Source organism: Punica granatum, chromosome 4, assembly GCF_007655135.1.
Source record: "Punica granatum isolate Tunisia-2019 chromosome 4, ASM765513v2, whole genome shotgun sequence".
Taxonomy (NCBI): domain Eukaryota; kingdom Viridiplantae; phylum Streptophyta; class Magnoliopsida; order Myrtales; family Lythraceae; genus Punica; species Punica granatum.
The window spans coordinates 15,883,331-15,904,331 of NC_045130.1; the positions used below are offsets into that span (position 1 = coordinate 15,883,331).

Consider the following 21,001-nt stretch of genomic DNA (forward strand, 5'->3'; position numbering starts at 1 on the left):
AGCTCTTAATTAATATTATCTAGCGTGAGTATGAAATTTTTATAGTATAGGAATAATTTTTCTATTTTCTATATATTAATTAAGCTATAAATTAATATAAATAATTGTCTCAATATCTAATATTTCTTAGTAAATTTTTTTATAAGATTCGTACAATGCGCGGGCTCAATAGCCTAGTAATATAAAGTTTCTTTGTCCTAGAGCGGATGCAACCACGTGCTTCCATTTGGCGGAACGGATGCATTGTGTGCATTCGTAATGGCTACATTAAAATTTAATGACTATATTTAAGATGTTAATTAATATTTCTTAGTGATCTGCATGCATTTGTGATGGCTAAATTACAATTATTCTTTATTTAATATGTTTTAATGGCTATATTTTTTCGGTTACCGGGGAAGTCCATGCACCTAGTACAATAAAATAGAAATCTTTAATATTTAATAAATAGGCATGGATAGTCTCATTCAGTAACGAACCTACAACCTCTTGATTGACAAAAGAGAGCATGCACTACTACGTTACACGCTTATTGATATATTTAATATGTTACTTAACGGCTATATTTAAATTGTTTCTTAATATTTGTGACTGATATATTTAATATGTTATTTAATTCTTTTACGTTGATATATAGACATATAGATTTTAATCAGATTTTGCCACATTCTGTGAAATGGAAGCCCCTTGTGCATTCGTAACCATTAGCATTAATTGATTATCTGCAGTTAGTACCTATGAAGTTGTGACTATCAACAATAAATATCGATTAATTGGCTATACATACTACTTTTTGGTCGTATCAACTCCATCCCTCTGATTTTTTATTTTCATAACCTAATCTTTGACGCCCCTTTGTAAGAGGAGAAGTTCCATTTGCCGCTTCTTGATGTCCTCGGCATCAACTCATCTTAATGACGAGATGTGCTTACTTCAAAGTATCTGAAAGGATTCTTGTACTATTTTACCTCTATTATCACTATAATAGTATGTGTTCTTGCATTATTGCTAATGAATAATGAGGCCTAGTTTGAAAAACTAATTGGACAAATGATGAAAGAACTGCTATTAGAAGGCAATGATAGTCGAAGATTGCTCGCATATGGAGAAGATAATTATTGAAACGCAACAGAATGCATGGTAATTACATTAGGATATTTCATAATTAGTTCAAGCCCCTTCCTTTCTTGGGAATGTTGTACAAAGAATTATCCATAGCTTTTTGCATTGTTTTATAGCGTAACATTTTGTACATTACAAGAATAAAAGCATAACTCCCTGTCTTTGTAGGAAATTGTGGTGAATCAGCGCGTGTGCGCGGCACGCCTGAAATCCGTCAATCGGCAAATAATCCTACTAGTGTTATTTACAATAGTCTAATGATTTTGTTATTCTTAATTTCGTAATCATAGTTGATGAACCTTGAAATTTGGACCTCTTACATGTGTTTGTGACTATTACTCTACTTTTCATTGGTAAGAGAATAGAATATCAAAAAAAGAGATCTGTAAAATCTTCCAAGTTCTCCAATGTTGCAAGGAAGGAAGAATCCAACTAATTTTTTTTAAGAGAACAGCAGACATTATTCAAGGAGTTATTGGATTTCCAAGGAGGGACAAATAATGCATCAACGGAAAACGATAATCCTATGACGATGGATTACATTTAAAATATAGCTTCTTCATTTCCATCAATGAGGGAAAAAATAGTTGCACAGTAGCATGCACAGTGGCCCATAATTTTTTCATTTAAATTGTCAAAATTATCATATGATTGGTTCATTAGCTCCCTCTGATGGTTTAAAGGCTTAATATGTGTAGCTTCACATTCATGATACAAATAATGAAGTTTTTAATCAATTACAAATTAAATACTCTATAATTAATATATATATATATATATCTTTAAGATTATCGTGATGACTCATCCATTGACTCATAATCTATTTATAATATATAAAAGCCGAAATTCGAAACATGATAGCTCTATTTACTAATCCTCAGCTCGTGGTTGAATGTAACGCGAGTTGTGAGAGTTCCAATTGCTAATCCACGATTCGTGGTTAAGTGTCTTTTCGATTACTCAGATAAAAATTGCAAATAAGAATTAAAAGTTTTCTATAAAAAAATCTCCCATAAATATTAAAAGTAATATAACCTGATCTCGAGAAATCTATATCAAATAATTATATGTTATTAATTTTTCTAAACACCCGCACAACGCGCGGGAATATATCCAGTAATATATAAAAGCCTAAACGCGAAATGTGACAGATTCATTCAATAACTCTCAGCTCATTGAAAGACATTCCCAATTGCTCGAGAGGTCTTTCCTTAAAATCCTTAACCCATGGTTTATCGTCTTTTGGACTGTCCGAAGAATTTAATTCCGAATAGGGATATTCGTGTATTTGTTTTTTCAAATTCCGATTAAATGAATTTTTGCTATATTTTATTTGATATATCGTATTAAACGAATTTTGAATATATATTCATATTATTTGTATTGATTGATATATAATTATGAGTCTTTTGAAAAACTAAAAATCTACTCAAACATTTAAAAAACTCATCAAGGTACAAGGTACTTTTTCAAATTCAATGCAATAAAAATTTTATAAATGGTGAATTTGAAAATTCATTATATATATATATACACACACATATATTCTTTTTTTTTAGTTTTTTATACACCTTAACTCTTATATCATATGTATCTCCTCAAGGTAGATTTACACTATATATATATATATATAGTGTTGTATTTTTATAAGATTAGAGGAAGTATTTATTTGATTTTTTTATGTTTATTTGTCAGTGTTATATATATTGATTATCTACATTTGGTTATAAAAGAATTAATAAAATATTATCGTGGAAAGCCCATGTATCACCAAGTAATAATAAAACGGCAACCTTTAATCCCTTAATTAGAGTTAATTACTGATTAAATTAAATTAAATAGTAAATGAAATAATTATTATTGAAGAACTGTTCAGAAACTAAAGTAGATATACAATTTAAAATAATAACTCATCCATCAATTTATAATAAAACTTTATCCTTAATTAGATTAATTGAAATTAATTACAAATTATATACCATTTAAAATAATAATAATAAATCGTCCCTTAATTCCAAAACAATCCAACATATGATTTATCTACGTATATATATGTGACTATCTTAATATGCATAGCTATTTTTTTATGTGTACATTTTGATATCTGAAATCTTAATGGGCTTCAACTAATCCCATTTGAGTCAGGTCGGCCCATTAAAAGGTAGAACTCTTATAGCGTAAATTTTTTTCATTCACAAGACTCGAACCCAAGATCTTGCTTAAGGAGAACAAGCGTCAAACCGCTTGAATCAACTCACGTTGGTAATAACATAGCTAATTTAATAGTTAAGAATAACATAAATAAAAAATGCGCAACGCGCAGGCCATGACTAGTAAAATAGAAGTCTTTATAGCTAATTTAGGTGTACAGGTAGTCCCACTACGAGCAGAGACGAAGCTAGAAATTTTGTTCAGTGGGGCTAAATAATATACGAACATATACAACATTGTATATAACAAAGTTAATTTTAGATATAACAAAATAATCTTAAAGTGTTTTTACATTTTTAGGAAAATGCAGGGGCAAAATTTTAAAAATCATAATTTTTAGGATAAAATCATAGAGAAACTTTAATTTTAGGGGAGGCAATGTAGGGACGGAATTTTAAACCTCATAATTTGTATAGGTGAATTCCTAAAAATCTTAATATGTATAGGTGAATTCCTAAAAATCCCCGTTTGGATTCAGAGTTATCGGATTTTAACTTTAACTTTAACTTTAACTCAACATATTACACAACAAAAATACACATTTCCCAATTCAAAGATTTCAACTTTAACTCAATACACTACACAACAAAAACACACGTTTCCCAAGTCAAATTTATAATCACATCTCATTTGTCTTTTTCCACAATCAAAATTAAAATCAAAATCAAAGTAACTTTAACTCTGAATCCAAACGGCTCCCACTCTTAATATCCGGATTTGGGGGAGGGGGAATTGCCCCCCACTCAAGGCGATGTAGCTCGGTCCTTGACTACGAGTTCGGTAAATTCCTAAAAATCTTAATATCCGGAGGGGGGGAGGGGGGCGCAATTGCCCCCACTCAAGGCCATGTAGCCCGGTCCCTAACTACGAATTCGGTAAATTCCTAAAAATCTTAATATCCGGAGGGGGGAGGGGGGCGCAATTTTTCTCACGTTAAACCCACCTTTATGTTCAATAATTCCTTGGGGGGGGGGGGGGGGGGGGGGGGGGGGGGGGGGGGGGGGATTCTAGGCAACTTCCCCTATAACGTTTTTTTAACGCCTATAATGGTCCATAGAGGATATTTATTGTTTTAGGAGAATTAAGAAGCAAAATGGGATCAAAAGACGGTGTAGAGCAGTGGCGTAAGCTCTCACCTGTTGACCTATAGGTCACAGGTTCGATATATAGTAGAACTACTCATGTCTCTTTATTAGTTATTTATGATTTTTATTTCATTGTACTACGCCTTTAAATCTCCTTTGTAATAAAAAAAGAAAAAAAAAGAAGTAAAATGAGAAATGAATTGCCTTCTGGGCGGTCCCAAACTAGTCAAATGGTCAAAACCCAACAAAATTTCGAAGTTACGGGTAAAAGAAGTCTGTCTTCTTTCCAACAACCTAAAAATAAGTCATCGCACATGCATCATAGGTCCACACATTGGTCCTCTCTTTCCATTGTTTGGTGCGTCACCATCGACGACCGATTCAGCGTCAGAATCGGTGTAAATGAGAGAGTTTAGTCAAGAAGGCAAGTTATGTATGCATGGGATCATTCCAAAGTTAGTTGAGAGAAGCACAAAAAAAATGAACCGTTAAATGGATAATAAAAAGTGAACGCCCTAGACCAGCCGAAAAATAAGTAAGGTGCTCCTTCAACATAATTTCGGCCAAACTTTCGGCCAAAAAGAGGTACGTGCCACTCAAGTGTCATATTAAAAGGGATAAAATAAAATTGTCACTCCATTAATTGTGCAAAAAAATAAAAAAAATAAAAAAGAGAACTTAAAGGTTGTATTATGAAACGTTTTACTAACTTTGCAGGAGAGTTCAAATACTGTGGGCTCAATGAGACTAACCGAGCATGATAATTTTGGTAGGATCATAAGCACAACCTTTCAATTCATCTGTCTCATGTGCCTAAAACAAGCAAAGGATAAGACTTGGACAACACTAATGACCACGGAAGGAATAGTTCTATCACTAGTTGAGTCCTTCTATACGTGCTGTTGCTCAATAACATTTGATGGGAAATTGGTTCTCGATCACGAAATTGATCCATTATAACTTGCACCAACGAAGATGGGGTCTACCTACTCACTGGTGGTGGGGTCGCCGTAACAGATTTGGACCAATGGTGAGAAAGTGGTCATGGGGTCTGGCTGCTCACCGAAGATGGGGTCACTAGCGAGATGGTGGTTGTGGCTCACTAGAGATGGGGCTGTCGGGGAGATGTGAATGCAGCTTTCTCTGAAATTGCTTGGCGAGAAGAAATAGTGGGTGGATCCATGGTGTCCTAATTCCCAAATCAACGTTGTCTTATTTTTCCTCTTTTTTTTTTTGGTTATTTGCAATGAATGGAGTGACAATTTTGTCCCTTTTAATATAACATGTGAGGGACATGTGTCTCTTATGGCAAAAAAATTGGCCTGAATTATGTCAAAGGTGCACCTTGCTTAATTTCCGGTAAAGTTAGGGGGTACTCCGCAAAAATTCGAAGATCGAGGGGTAAACTTAAATTCACCTAATAGGTCAGGGGGTAAAGTGCATTTAACTAAAAAAGAAAAGTGATGACTTCCTAATCAATTGCTGCGGGGTCCTCAATTTCTTCTTTTATTCAGTTGTCGTCATTGAATTTTCTTCGATAATTTCCTTCTCCTCTTATCTTCGAATTACTGTATGGAATGGAATGCCTTCACCAAGGTGGCACCTTTTCTTTTAATTATTATTTTGACAAGAAAAAAATTTGACGTTTTAATTATCAGGATAATCTTGTTATTGTAGTATAACTTATTTACAAAATTAATCGCAAGGGATTTGGTTTGGTGGCAGTAAGTGCGGCTTTCATATAGCCACCCAAATTCAAATCCCTTTCAAGATTAGGCTATAGAGTTTACCAATGAATCCCCTAAGTTTGGCTTGAAAATACCAGTTTTTCACTCTCTCAGGAATTTAAAAAAAAATATTTCACAAAAATAAATTGGATATGCTCTATACAAAATAATTTAAACAACGTTTATAATAGGGGCAAAGAAACAAATAAGTGTAAAGAAATAGAAAAATTGTATCTGGAAATTAAGGAAGTAAAGATGAAAATACATAATCAAAAGAATAAATATAAGTGTTGAATAGTTGAAAGAATTTTGTATTAAAAATTTAATTTTAATAATATATAAGAAAAAAGTAAAAGAGAAAATTTGAAACAAAAGATAAAATGAGATTATTGTATTGTTGAATTAAGAGAAGAATAAAATAAAATAAAATAAAGTTAAATTTGATTTGTTAACAAACATACTAGATCTACGAAAAAAATCAAGTTATAATTAAAAGTGTACTATTGTGGTGCATATTTCCACTAGGTAAGCAAGAGATCCTTAATTCGGTATTTAATGTGAGATTAACCGTGTCTCTATATTATTAAAATTTCTATTTTATTAATTTATGAATCTCTCTTATAATAAAAATATATATAAAATGTGATCAGAAATTTTGGATGGAATGGAAATGAAGAAATGGGAATGCAAAAGTGAAGAAGGCGGCAAAAGACCAGGTGGCGCAATAAGTTCGGACAGACCCATTTCCAATATATATTACGTGTATGTATGTATCTCTATATATTTAGAGTTTCCTCCTTGAGCTCATGCTCTAATTGAATGTGCTACTTTCATCCACCCCCAACCCCAAATAAGCAAAAAAAAAAATGGGAAAAGAAAATTGAATATGGTACGCATTATTGATTGATTCTTATAATTTTCCGTGTCATTGTTTAATAACTCTGTCGTACATGTACATTGTCAGACAAAATTTGTATTTACACTAAAATATAATTAGCACATCATACGCGAGCGCGCGTGCACACACACATATATATTAGTTTCGTATTCTCCACCTCTTTTCGCATGAACGCATCCCATATTTGACTATGATAATTTCGGATATATCATGTGAGATTCGGAAATTTAGGGGGCTCTAATTATTTCATATTTTAGCTTAATCAATTGGAGGGTATAACTCTTTCAAACATAAATTTCTTTTATTCACAAAAATCGATAACCTTATTATTTAATAAAAATATGTGTTAAACAACTCGAACTACTCGTACTACTGACCATAATAATTTCAGATATATAAGACATCCCCAAAATTCCCCAGAGAGGCATCTAATGCCTTCTTCTTTTTTTCCTCGAAAGGTAATGAAAATCATTTATTGATATCTAAATGGATACATCGGTCCATCTAATCCTTTGTCTTAAACACCCCCAAGTCCCTACATTATTCCCCAAAATAAAATTTCCTGCATCTAACGCAGTATCTACAAACAAAATTTAATTTCTGTCGGTTGGAGACAAATTCTCTGGCAAGTTTTCAGAGGCCTTCATTGAAATTACTATTAAATATATATATTTATTTAATCGTGAATTTGAGCTTATTCAACATATAAAAAAGACAGTTCTGTCTCCATGTTTTTGGACAGATAGAGGGAATTTCCCGACTCTCTGATTGCTTTTGTGTGTGTGTGTGTGTGTATACTTCTAATATATATATTTTGTGTATATAGACAGCAATTATTTTCTTGACAATTAGATGCTCACTTAACAGAGACTAAACAACGACTATAATGCTCCCTTTGCTTACTTGTTAATGAGTGGTAATCCAATTCTAATCTACATGTGTATTACTATGGAGAGTTAATGATTTTTGAGTGGATGCTTTATTCCAAATAGTTCACCATGAAATATAAATATGTATATATTATGTGCATTTGATGTTATATGTAATTTTTCTCTTGATTATTACGTGTTAAACATGCTTACATATTATGCACTGACTTAGCATGCATTTATTTCAACTTAATCAAATAAGTACTTAAAATTGAGTTACAAATTAATTATAAGAGAAAGGAAAAAATGAGATATGATGGACTAAATCTAAACTACTTAATCATTAATTTTTACCAATGACTAAGGGAAAACATTGACTTAATCAAATAAATCATTTTTCACTTATTGATTTTCTTAATTCCTAACGAAATATATTCTCATTCTTATCATTCTTTCTCTCTTCTTATATATTTCTTTTTATAACTAATTAAGTGCTTATTTATTTAAGTACTTATTTGTCAAACGCCACCTTAGTCTAAGCCATACATTGACGTACGATATTTGTGTAGTTAAACTGTATAAGCTATGGCTGAATTAATTCACTAGATTTAACGCATATTTTCAAACAAATGAATATTTGAATGCTCTCAAAAGTCCAACAAATTACCGGGTCTACTTCTAGAATAGAGATTTTGAGTCATTCATACCAAGAGGATGATGATAATTTTGCACAGGACGGTTAGTTGAAGAAAGAAGAGGAAAACACTCTAAACAAATCTTAAGTGTGAAAACAATGTTTTAAGGTGAAAGTAAGAAAAGGTAATAATTTCAAATGACATGTGGAATTTTGCTATTTAACTCGGTTAAAGAGAGAAATGAGTATTATTATTCTAGTATAGGATGTTGACTCGAAACTAAGAGGTTTTATATTCGATTTTCATCAGTAAGATTTATGTACCCTCTTTATTTCAATTTGTTTTCTATTTTGTACTAAACTCGTGGATCTTTTTTATGACAAAAAAAATCACTAGAAAGACGACCACAAGATGTGATTTAACCGCAAATTAAGTACTTAATAGACGGACCTTATCTATAGTGTTAGGATTCAAAATTTGCTAGAAACACTTCATAAATCTTAAATTTCACTAGACCTATAGGTTGCTGGATCTATATCTAACTCAAAAATTTAACTTGATAGTATGATAGATTCAATCATCTTATAAATTCAAGATTATCTTTTTTATATATTTTTTATGTGAGATCGCTCAACTTTTAAAAGTAAATAATGTCAAATCAATATTTAAACAATATTAATCTCAATCAACAAATTGAAGATATTAGTGACTTCACGGACGCACCGCAAAAGAGACCCAAGTACACAAACTTTCTAGCATTTTTCAACCTAATATCCCGAGAGACGCAAGCCATGGCGTTAGTCATGTGGAAAGTAAACGACACGCCGTTTTAGTGCGTAACCTAGGAGAACATGTGGAAAGTAAACGACACGCCGTTTTAGTGCGCAACCTAGCAGAACAGAACTGGCCAGGTCTCATCCCACCCATGAGTGTTCATCGTTTATAATATTAATTTATTCCATTCATTATTTTTCTATTTGTTATTGTCGCCATTTAGTTTCTTGCAGAGTCAATATTTTGCAAATTTTTTGCAAAGGACAATGTCGACCAAAAGCGATTATAATGTGGGTCCCGAGGCATGGTGCCATAGTCACTCCCCTTGGACTTGTCCCGCCTCGTCCAAACGCCAGATTCAAGTTTCTATATTGTTGGCCACATTAAAGTTAATCTGACAGTTAAAATGACAATAGTTGATCATTCAGAGCGATTAGGTTATTTTTTCAGTGTGGGTCATGATGTTCGAAAGTCTAATTGGGTCTCAACTAATCAGATTTAGCATGATCGACTTACTAAGGGGTAAAACTCTCACAGTGTAAATTTTATGCATTCACAAAGACTCGAAATCTAAAATCTTATTTAAGCGGAATAAGCGTCGAATTATGAATAACCAATTAGGTTACTTTAAGTAACAATGCATGGACTTGGATCTATAAAACATGCATGGACTAGTTCTATATGATATTAAGGTTTCTCGAACGTTTTATGAAGAAGGTGGTGATTGTCGTGTCGCGCTCTTGGTAGCCTCTATACTTTTTGTTCTTGTTTATATTTTTGTTTTTTCTTGATTTTCCGATAAGTGCTAGCCTCTATTGTTGGTTAGACTATGAAGTATTCTCATTCAATAGGTTAAAAATGGAAATACGTACTCTATGTTGGCACAAATTCCACCAAACAATCAACTATCAGTCAACTTACTAGTGAATAACAAATAGAGGAGTTCGATTGAATTTTAAAGTGTTTGTGTGAATGGTATGTACACTGAAAGTGATAATGAACATTCTTTTTTTCCAATTGTAAACTAATTATTTTTCAGACATTAAGTTGCTTTAACCACGAAGTACTTTCGAAAAGCTTCTGCACTATGAGTAGATTACCTTTGGTACAAAGAAAAGGAATGGAATTGTTGTGTTGGAAAAAATGTGATGTATGAAGCGGTAAACTATTAATTCTTTTAATTGATAGTAAATCCATGATATAATATAGCTAATCTAGCCCTCCACAATTATTTCTTATGATATTTATCGATATCTTTAATATTATATCTTAAATATTCTGTAAATATCTTTCAATTATGTATCTTAGTGAGATATTATTCTATTTGTAACTTATATTTGGCAAATATATCTACTCATCATATGCTATTAAATATTCTGCACAGGTTATGATATCCCTATATAAATCTCTCACAACTCCTATAAGTGTCATCCATATATGCCTAAATCCTAAATTTAATTCTCTACCTTTTTCTACGCTTTCTTATTTAAGTATCGGGAGCTCGTGGAGTTTCGAGATTCGTGAGACGCACAAGGGAGACGCGCATCCAAGATCAGATTTTTTCGAACCGTAACAATATCTCATAAATATATATATATATATATATATATATATATCATTGAAACTTTGGAAAGCGCAACAAAGTAAAAAATTAGAATGAAAGAATAAAAAGTCATTCCATTTCAAACTATTTTATTCATTTTTACTAAATATAACCACAAAGTTTCTTCATTAATGCAATTTATTAACTGTGCCGTGATTAGGTTAGATTTAATTTATTTGGTGAATAAACACACGATCGTATTACAATTATTGTCAATCTACCGGAAAATAAAAATTTAAAAGAGTTGGCAAGAAAAAAGTTGACGTGTGCATTGCGCGTTAGCAAATCCCCATCAAATGGGGTCCAAACCAAATTTTGTGAAAATGGAAGAATCGAACCCAAAATTGAAGATTCTTTATTTATGGTATGGGGATAAGATTAGCTCTGGCAGGTCACACCACTCCAATGCTTCAGCTGAGTCTATCTCACAGACTTGTTTCCCAATTTCTCCCGATATTTTGATGTGGTCTTTTATTTTTTATTTATTTACTTACTCTCAACAGAATTTAAGGATCCATTTGATTTTGAAGTTTAATTTTAGAATTATAATTTTAATTTTAACTCTACCCACTACACAATAAAAAACACGATTCACAAGTCAAATTTATAATACCATCTCATTTGTCATTTTCCACAATCAAAATCAAAATCAAAGTTACTTTAACTCTGAGACCAAACGCACTCTAAAATTCTTACCTGCACCCTCCATTTATTATGTTCCCAATTTTTCCAATCTAGAATTTAAAATTATCTTGATATTTTTGTGGGGCAAGTAAATTATCCGCCATTCCCCACATTATGTAGCCCATATGTGTTTCATTTTGTCCTCATAAAAAGAAAGGGAGAAAGTATATAAATTGGCCCTATACATTTGATAAAATGTTCCATTTTGTCCTGTTTGTTTTTTCTCCTCAATTTTATCCTTATAACATTATAATTAATTTTTTATAACATCATTTTGTCAATTGATCTGATCAGTATTGCTGATCTGGCAGTTAACTCATTGCCACATATACTTATATGCTTAGATTTTAACGAATAATTTTATAAAAAAAAAATTGAAAACAGCAGCAAAAATCTTCAACAAAATCATAATGAGGAAGAACTAATTAAAAGTCTTTTTAGGCTATTATATAAAATTTATATTTGACAAAACTTTCCTCGGTAACAGAAGCATCATTAGTGTTTGGGCTTTTTTTTTTTCTCCCGAGTAGTACTATTATAGAAGAAATTCTCTGATGGGCACCTCGCAATGTGACTAAGATAATATTATTTGCTTTTCATAAAACTAGTTAATAAATTTTAATCACGTAAATAATTACAATAATATTATTAATTAAAATTCTCTAGATCAAATTTTTGGATTCAGCGACTAAAATGTTTTCGTATTTAGTGAATAACGTTTCGTACAAAAGCATCAGTCGACTGCATGTACGATTCAGTGAACTAATGTTTAGTATGAAAAGTTATTCTCATTGTATGAAACATTATTCTTTAAGTACGAACGGCTGAATATTCACTGACTGGACCCAGAAATTACCCATGCTCTAATCTATATACAATAATAAGGGACAAGACATAGAGATCCATCATCTTAAGAGTAGATAAATCAAGGTTTTATCTTTCATTGTAGTGCTAATTTGATGCTTTTGTAATTAATGAAATAGAGAAAATTTATATATTCCAGGAGAATAAAGTATATTCATAATTATGAATATCCAGGGAGAAGACACGGAGTCTCTCCATCCAACTATAGAAAGAAATTTCCTCACAATTATTATTCTATCCAAGGGAAAGGAATTTATAAATCGGTATGTATCTACCAAACATGTAGAGTATATTACCAAACATAGGATTGGAAAAGGTTCCCTCCACCTCTCCACGTGATTTCTACGAGACCACATTTTTTACAAAAAGAGACACCTAATTACCAATAATTCCCATTTTCCTCCTCAACTTTTAGACAAAGTGCCAATTAAATGCCCCACCAGTAATGAGGAATGTGATGAGCAAATTGGGGCGGCAGCCGCAATTGAAATCCACGTGTCCAGATCTCCACCGTCCGCTGCCATCACCATCCCCCTCAGGAAACTTCCTGCTGCCTTCCTCCCTCCCTAGTCCCTTCCATCCCGGCCTCCTCAATTTCTCGCCAGACGAAAAGGACAGGGTCTCCCCCCCCCCTAATTTCTCGCGTCGTCCCACGAGAAAATAGTGGGCCCCACTCGCCGCCACGCGGCCACCCGACGCCGATTAATCGCTGCCCAAGGAATCTTTTGGTCGTAGCAAAACCAAAGTTTCCCTACTTCCTAACCAATCCCCAGAATTAGATTTAAGGACAAGAAAAGAAGTAGGGACTAATTGTAAAGGTACCCTTCAACTATTCACTACTTAACAAATCGACCGGTAAGCTCATACCCTTCACTCATTTTTCTTCAATTTTGGTCGTGCTTTTCGACATTTTCCCTCCGAGTAAGCTGCCGTGGCATAGTTGAATTTTTCCACTTGCAAATGAATAATCATTTTGAATAGGTAGAAGCAATAGAGAATAAGGCAGCAACCATCAAATCAGCCAGACAAACATATTCTCAATTTTTGTTCACCAAATAAGTGTGAACGCAGTGTTCAAAAATGAAAAGTTCTCTTTTTATAATTTCATCAATGTCCTTAGTTATTTAGCAAATAGACTTATCCGTACGGCACTCGAACATCTCCTTATCTTACGAAGTGTTTTAATGGCATTTGAGTACTTACTATTTGCATAATATATGGTTAAAGAAGTAGAACTGGATCAAATAACCAATGTTAGAGAGGTCACAACCCAACATCTAGTTTGGAGGTAATAAGCAAAATATTGATAATTGAGGGGAACTTTTGCAATTTTACAACAAATAGGGAAGGGCAGGATGAAGGAGAAGAAAGTAAAATAAGTAAACGCGAATCAAAAGATAAGATAGCGCAAGCCACACACTTTTATCTAATAACTAGGAAATTCCAGGTTTCTACCAAAAAAAGAGGTCTCAAATTCGATATTATATTAGTTATTAAAATTTCTATTTTATTGTAATATGCTCATACATCTCCCTTATAACCGGAAAAAAATTAGTAAACGCGAGAAATTGAAGATATTCGTTGCGGCCCAAATCAATGGGCCCACAGGCCCATTAGCCTCTTTTCCATCTTTCCCTCCTCCTCCTTCCTTCCCCTCGCCCCCTCCGATTTTCCCCTATAAAAGGCGCCTCGTCCTCCCATGCAATTCTCGCCCTCTCAACATTCGTAAGCTCTCACGTCTCCTCTCACCAGAGCCAGAGACGAAAGTCGGAGGAGGAAGACGACGGCGGCCTTATCTTGATTTGCAGAAACCCTAGCGGTATCAAAACAAATTTTCTGTTATACCCTCCGCCATTTTTCTCTCGCTTCCCGGAGGAATTCTCCTCCCGCTGTGCCCTTCCCTTACCCTTATCGTCTTTCCCCAAAGCCCCTTCCCATTCTCAGCCTCGTCTTCCCTCAGATCCATCCAGCCCTGCCCCAGATTCTCCTTTTCCGCCACGACCGTACACCGCAACCCATTTCGGGTCAGTCCCTTTTCCTCTCTGTCTCTCTCGCGGCCATCCCATTCCTCCAGATCCAGCTGCAGACCTTTCTCCGCGTCCGTCTCCCGTCCACCAGACCCTACCTTCCTGGTCAGAGTAAATCTCCGTTTTCCTCTGCGGCGGAGATCTGCATGGTGAGGTACTCCCTTGGTGCGTAACCCGTAGATTTCCATTGCCGACTGAGGTTGCTCTGCTGCCGTCGGGTCGACGCTCCGCTTCTCCTGAGGTTTAGGCGTTGGTATTATTACGGAGCTTTATAGAGGTGAGAGTGAGGAGCGTTGCTCTAGGGTTCAGATCTCTTACTGCTTCTTTTGAGGGGGTAGCCGGGGCCTCGGCCTCGGCGGCTTTCAAAGCCCCCACCTTTACAAGCCAATTTCAAACCCCTAAACACCACAATTCCGCCCCTAGGGCATTAATCCTATTCCTCTTCCTACCGCCTCGGAAACGAAGAGATGCCTGCCCTGGCATGCTGCGTGGACGCCGCCGTTGCGGCTCCTCCCTTCTCCGGCGTGCCTCTGACAGTAACAAACCCAGCCGCCGCTTCCGCCACTGCTGCCTCCGCCGCAGCCATCGAGGACCTGTCCCGCTGGTCCCCTTCCCGTTCGGCGTCGCTCTACCGGATGGACGGGTGGGGAGACCCGTATTTCTCTGTTAACTCGTCTGGGAACATCTCAGTGAGGCCCCACGGAGTCGAGACCCTGCCCCACCAGGAGATTGATGTGCTGAAGATTGTGAAGAAGGCCTCAGACCCGAAATCTGCTGGCGGCCTCGGTCTGCAGCTGCCTCTGATTGTGCGGCTGCCCGATGTGCTGAAGAACAGGCTCGAGTCCCTTCAGTCGGCTTTCAATTTCGCTATTGGTTCCCAGGACTATGAGGCCCACTACCAGGGTGTTTACCCAGTCAAGTGCAACCAGGATCGTTTCGTTGTGGAGGACATTGTGAGGTTCGGGTCCCCGTTCCGGTTTGGGCTCGAGGCTGGCTCGAAGCCAGAGCTTCTTCTTGCAATGAGCTGCTTGTGCAAGGGCAGCCCGGAGGCTTTGCTCATCTGTAACGGTTTCAAGGATGCAGAATACATATCCCTTGCTCTGGTTGCCCGGAAGCTTGCACTGAACACCGTGATTGTCCTCGAGATGGAGGAGGAGCTCGATACAGTTATCGATGTGAGCAAGAAGCTCTCGGTGAGGCCCGTCATTGGTGTCCGAGCGAAACTGAGGACCAAGCACTCTGGTCATTTTGGATCCACTTCTGGTGAGAAAGGCAAGTTTGGCTTGACCACGACTCAAATTTTGCGTGTGGTGAAGAAGCTTGAGCAAGCTGGAATGCTGGACTGCCTCCAATTGCTGCATTTCCATATTGGGTCACAGATCCCATCCACCGCCTTGCTCACGGACGGGGTTGCTGAGGCTGCACAGATCTATTGCGAACTCGTACGCCTCGGTGCTGGAATGCAAGTTATTGACATTGGAGGAGGTCTTGGTATTGATTATGATGGGTCCAAGTCTGCTGATTCTGATATTTCCGTGGGTTATAGCCTCGAAGACTATGCTTCAGCTGTTGTTCGAGCTATTCGTGTTGTCTGCGACCGCAAATCCGTGAAGCACCCTGTGCTTTGCAGCGAGAGCGGACGTGCAATTGTATCGCACCACTCAATTCTGATCTTCGAGGCTGTCGCTGCCAGTGTTTATCATGCTCCTGCCATGTCCTCTCATGGGCTGCAATACTTAGTGGATGGCCTTCCGGAAGATGCTCGTGCAGACTATGGCAACTTGTCTGCCGCGGCTATGAGAGGTGAATATGAGACCTGCTTGCTTTATGCTGAACAGTTGAAGCAGAGATGTATTGAACAATTTAAGGAGGGAGTACTGGGTATGGAGCAGCTTGCTGCAGTTGATGGGTTGTGTGACGTGGTTTCTAAGGCAATTGGTGTTTCGGACCCTGTTCGCACTTACCATGTCAACCTCTCTATATTCACTTCGATTCCCGATTTCTGGGGTATTGGTCAGCTGTTTCCCATAGTCCCCATTCATCGACTCGATCAAAGGCCTTGTGTGAGGGGGATCCTATCTGACTTGACCTGCGACAGCGATGGGAAGATTGATAGGTTCATCGGTGGTGAGTCGAGCTTGCCTCTCCATGAAATGGAAGGAGAAGGAGGTGCCTCTGTTGGTGGGCGGTACTACTTGGGGATGTTCTTGGGCGGGGCCTATGAAGAGGCTATCGGCGGGCTCCACAACCTTTTCGGGGGGCCCAGTGTAGTCCGGGTCCAGCAGAGCGAGGGTCCGCATGGCTTTGCTGTGACTCTTGCTGTACCGGGCCCATCCTGTGGGGATGTCCTTCGGGTGATGCAGCATGAGCCCAAGCTCATGTTTGAGACTCTCAGGCACAGAGCAGAGGAGTACGGCGGGGGGCAGGACCACGATGGGATGGCTAGTATGGCATTAGCCAGCGGGCTTGCCCAGTCCTTCCACAACATGCCTTACCTCGTCACTGCTTCCTCCTGTGGGCTCAATGCGATCAGTAACAGTGGGTTCTACTACTGCAGCGAGGACGAGTACGGTGTGGGCGTCGCCGATGCTGCTGCTGGAGACGACGAGCAGTGGTCTTACTGCTGTGCTTGAGACTCGTCTTGGTCCCTTTTTATCATCCCCGAGGAGTCACTAGTAGGTGGTTTGCCGGTCGGTTGGCTTTGTTGTCTGTCAGTTGATGTCGTCTGGTTTTTTTTCTTGTGACTATTGCAATTTCTCTTTATTATTATTATGATGCCATTTTTCGATTTCAAGCAAAGGATTCAAAAGATGGCAAGGCAGCATTAGAACTTAATTTGCATTTTGATCGGGGGAAGTAGAGGACGTGCTTGGACCGAACCTGGCCTTTGTCAAGTTCGGCTCCTTCGTCGTGCTTCCATTGATATCCTTCTCTATTAGACTTTTTCTTTTCTTTTCTTTTCTTTTTTTGAAGAGTTTCAGTCTCAGCTTCTCAAATCTCCTCCACTTTCCCCGTTACTATTATGCATGTTGTTGCTTGTTTGGATTCAGTTACTGTTTGGTATTTGTGGGATGGGTAGTTGATGGTCGGATCTTTGGTAGGCCCCAGCAGGCAGCGGTTGGGTCTGAGTGCAGACGTGGAGATGGGGACCGGGTCAGACCTCTCTAGAAGAGGTCAGAGATGGATAGAGATTATCAATCAGATCATGTTGTTCTGTGTAGCTGGCTGGGATCGATCGTTATAAATTGGGCTTGAAATTAAGAGTGCATGCCCCCCCCAAGTTGACCAAAAACGAATTGCTGTTGATAGCGATGTATATTACATTCATATTAGAGGTGGGGCGTGAAAGTTTGAACAATATTTTGTTCTTTTCGATGATGGTCGGAATCAGAGCTTAATCCTACTACTAGTCAAGTCGATTAGGGTAAGAGGATTTAGTTTCCATTCCGGTGCGGCTTTGTTCCGCATTTTACGTTGGATGGGGTTCCTTTCCTTTGGATATGCTGCATATAATATTTCGATGAAAGCATCATGCTCAACGAAGTTGTGTTGCCCCGAGCTTCGTAGGATGCCGATGATTGTTCACCACAACCTCGTGGACAGGGGAGGTGCTCTCTCGCTGGTTGTCTATTTTGCGGTAACGGTCATGTGGTCGGAATTAAGTTGACCAACCTAATAAACAAAAGTATTATGTATACATATATATATATACACGATGTCTCAGCTTCATAAATACTAGACAGGGTCCCGTGTTATGCACAGTAATTAAACTTAAGTAGTTGAATTACAAAGTCGTATAATGAAAATCATATGGCTAGGAAAACAAAAGTTCGAAATCCCCTCGTCAAGTTGGAGAAATGTTCGGGCACCTTTTTATTAAAGTATTTTGAGATATATATATATATATACAAAAAACAAATTACAAATAAAAAATAAATTCCATGAGAAATTCATGGGGACGAGAGGAGAAGTTGGGGAAGCTACAGCGTAAAGAATCCAAGAAGCAAGGCTACGCACCTCAACTAGTGAAGTCGGACAGTGATTGACATTCGTTCAAGATTGTCGGGCAAACTAACAAGTAGGAAAGGAAAAGCCTAGTCATCGTAGGCCCAGAACTATCGTTCGATATTCACTCGTAAACTTCCTAGCAGCATCACCTCTTTATTGAAGTAGAATTTCAATTTTTAACATTAAACAAGCTTTTCTTACCCTTGTGATGCACGAGTAGTTGTTAGATAGATTTTAAAAATTTTGATATCATAATTGAGATTTTCATTAAGTTATATATATTCTTCAATTGAAAGCATTCAAGTATTAGTGCATACAATAACAAATTCATAATAATTAGAAATGAATTATAATATCAAATATGCATGAAGAAAATAATATTATTTAGAAAAACATATTATATTTTCTTAAATATCGAATTTAAAAAAATTTAGTAGATGTCGTTCATGTATTTTGTAAAAGAATAAGTCAAATAGCTCAACTCGAAAGCCTTAAGATAAGGCAGAGACAAACATCTAATCATCTATTTTTAATAATTTATAAATAAATTTATCTATTACAATTTTAAGAGTGTTCAATATTTAAACTTACTTATTGCATATAATAGATTTTTCGGTTACATATAATAGACGAAAAGCTTTTTATAGATATCAATTTTAGTAAATTGTATCTTTTACAAATTAAATTTTGAGATTATATATTTTAAATCAAGAATGTGCTTGTATAATAAAATGATTAAGTATTTAATGATTTATATCTATTTACTAATTTAGTCCTAATTATATATACACTTGTACTTGTTTATGGAGACTTTTACCTTCATGACCTTATACTGTATATAAAAGTACTTTTATAATCGTATTTATTATGAGGGATACAATTTTGAAGGCAAAACTATACGTTTAGTCCTTTAGTTTTGAATACTTTTCCATTTTCATCATTTTTTAAATTTCTTTATCGTTTAAATCATATACCGCCGAATACTTTTCTATTTCAATCATTTTCCTTTTTCTTGATTCATTTTCATCAACACCTCTGATTACTTTTCTATTTTCGTCCTTTTACATATTTTTTATTAGAAAATATTTTAATTTTGGTCGTCAACCTTTTAAAGTTATTTTTTCCCTAATTTTTTTTCTATTTTACTTTCTTATACTCTACCTTACGAATTCCCATAAATGCCCACACGCCATTTTTAAATTTAAAAAGATTATTATTTTAATTTCAAAAATAAAACAAAATATGTCAAGATAATAAAAGAAAAATCATGAACCTACTTGAGAGAATGAGTAGGGGCGAGCGTTTAGGTCGCATGCAATCTTGCCAAGTACAATGACGGTTTGCGTTGGGAGGATCGATACTCAAATTTGTGAGTAAAGAAATGGAAAAATACTAGAAAATAAAGGCGATTATGGTTCGATGGCCATGAACTATACCGATAACTATGAGGTTGGTAATGACACACTAAGTAAGGACATGGTACACCTTGATGCAGGGAATGATGCTGCAAAATATAATCGTGGATGAAGGTATAGGCTTAAAGTGACCTCTCCTAGGGTGATGGTACCTGACTTCGTCCTCTACTAGCTACTACCACCTCTCTCCCTTTCAATTTACCATCTTCCTTCTCAAAATATATTTTGATAGATTTTGTTTTTATTTTTGGAATTAAAATAATATTTTTTTATAAATTTCAAAAATGTTGTGTAGGCATTTATGGAAATTTAAGGAGTAAAAGTATCAGAAACAAAATGTTTAATACTAAGAAAAAATTGAACCAAAAAAATAATTATGATAAAAGAATAACTTTAAGAGGTCGATGACTAAATTTAAAATCTTTTCTAATAAAAAATATAATAAAAGGACGAAAGTAGAAAAGTGATCAAATGTACTGTATGAAAATGAACCACGAAAAAGGAAAATGACTGAAATAAAAAATATTCAAAAGTATGGGATATAACGGTAAAAAAATTTAAAAAATGAACTAAAATAGAAAAAAATCCAAATTTAGAGAACTAAATATATAGTTTGCCCAATTTTGAATATATATAGATGAGTTGATGTTATTAATTAGAATTATTTTAGTAAGGGTGTTTTGCAAAAGTGAAAGTTAGACAAAAACTTTCTTTTTTACTTTTACAGTAATATAGATAAGAAAGTTTCCTAGCCCTTTAAATAACAAGCTCCCCATCCTAATAGTAAACAAACCCACGTTGAGGCTTGTCGAGGGCCGACAACAAGCCTCGCCTTAGGGTCGGTGAGCTCATCCTGCGGTCATCATGTGCTCGCGAGCCAAAGGCAATCCTCAGAGGCCTTCGACAAAGATAATCATAGGTTATTCTCTCCATCGGAACAATGGGGCCGTTATGCTCATTATTAAACTTGCTGAAGAGATTAAATATAACCAAAATATATAGTTTTTTTATTAGAGATTGAATCGATCATCAAAAGAAGAATTAGTCCAACCTCACCCCGGTGAAGCTTGCAAGTTAAA

General features: G+C 36.0%; 2 protein-coding genes across 2 annotated transcripts; one reads left to right on the forward strand and one right to left on the reverse strand.

The window, feature by feature from the left end:
* Positions 1–14,163: 14,163 nt before the first annotated feature.
* On the reverse strand, positions 14,164–14,811 carry LOC116202593. The gene is made up of 2 exons (XM_031534192.1): positions 14,398–14,811; positions 14,164–14,303 (listed from the first exon to the last, which is right to left on the reverse strand). Exons 1-2 carry the CDS (start codon positions 14,685–14,687, stop codon positions 14,189–14,191), a joined length of 405 nt encoding a protein of 134 aa, XP_031390052.1. The 5' UTR covers positions 14,688–14,811; the 3' UTR covers positions 14,164–14,188.
* A 48-nt stretch (positions 14,812–14,859) lies between these two features.
* LOC116202592 (arginine decarboxylase) lies at positions 14,860–17,526 on the forward strand. Its single transcript, XM_031534191.1, has one exon. It carries the CDS (start codon positions 14,967–14,969, stop codon positions 17,130–17,132), a length of 2,166 nt encoding a protein of 721 aa, XP_031390051.1. The 5' UTR covers positions 14,860–14,966; the 3' UTR covers positions 17,133–17,526.
* Positions 17,527–21,001: the final 3,475 nt, after the last annotated feature.

What these genes read in the sequence shown, in the direction of transcription:
- LOC116202593 (XM_031534192.1), bottom strand. Translation starts at nt 14,687, where the DNA reads ATGGAAATCTACGGGTTACGCACCAAGGGAGTACCTCACCATGCAGAT. An exon ending in GCTGAGAATGGGAAGGGGCT is followed by an intron (nt 14,304 to 14,397) that starts TTGGGGAAAGAC and finishes ATAACAGAAAAT; the next exon opens with TTGTTTTGATACCGCTAGGG.
- LOC116202592 (XM_031534191.1), top strand. Translation starts at nt 14,967, where the DNA reads ATGCCTGCCCTGGCATGCTGCGTGGACGCCGCCGTTGCGGCTCCTCCC.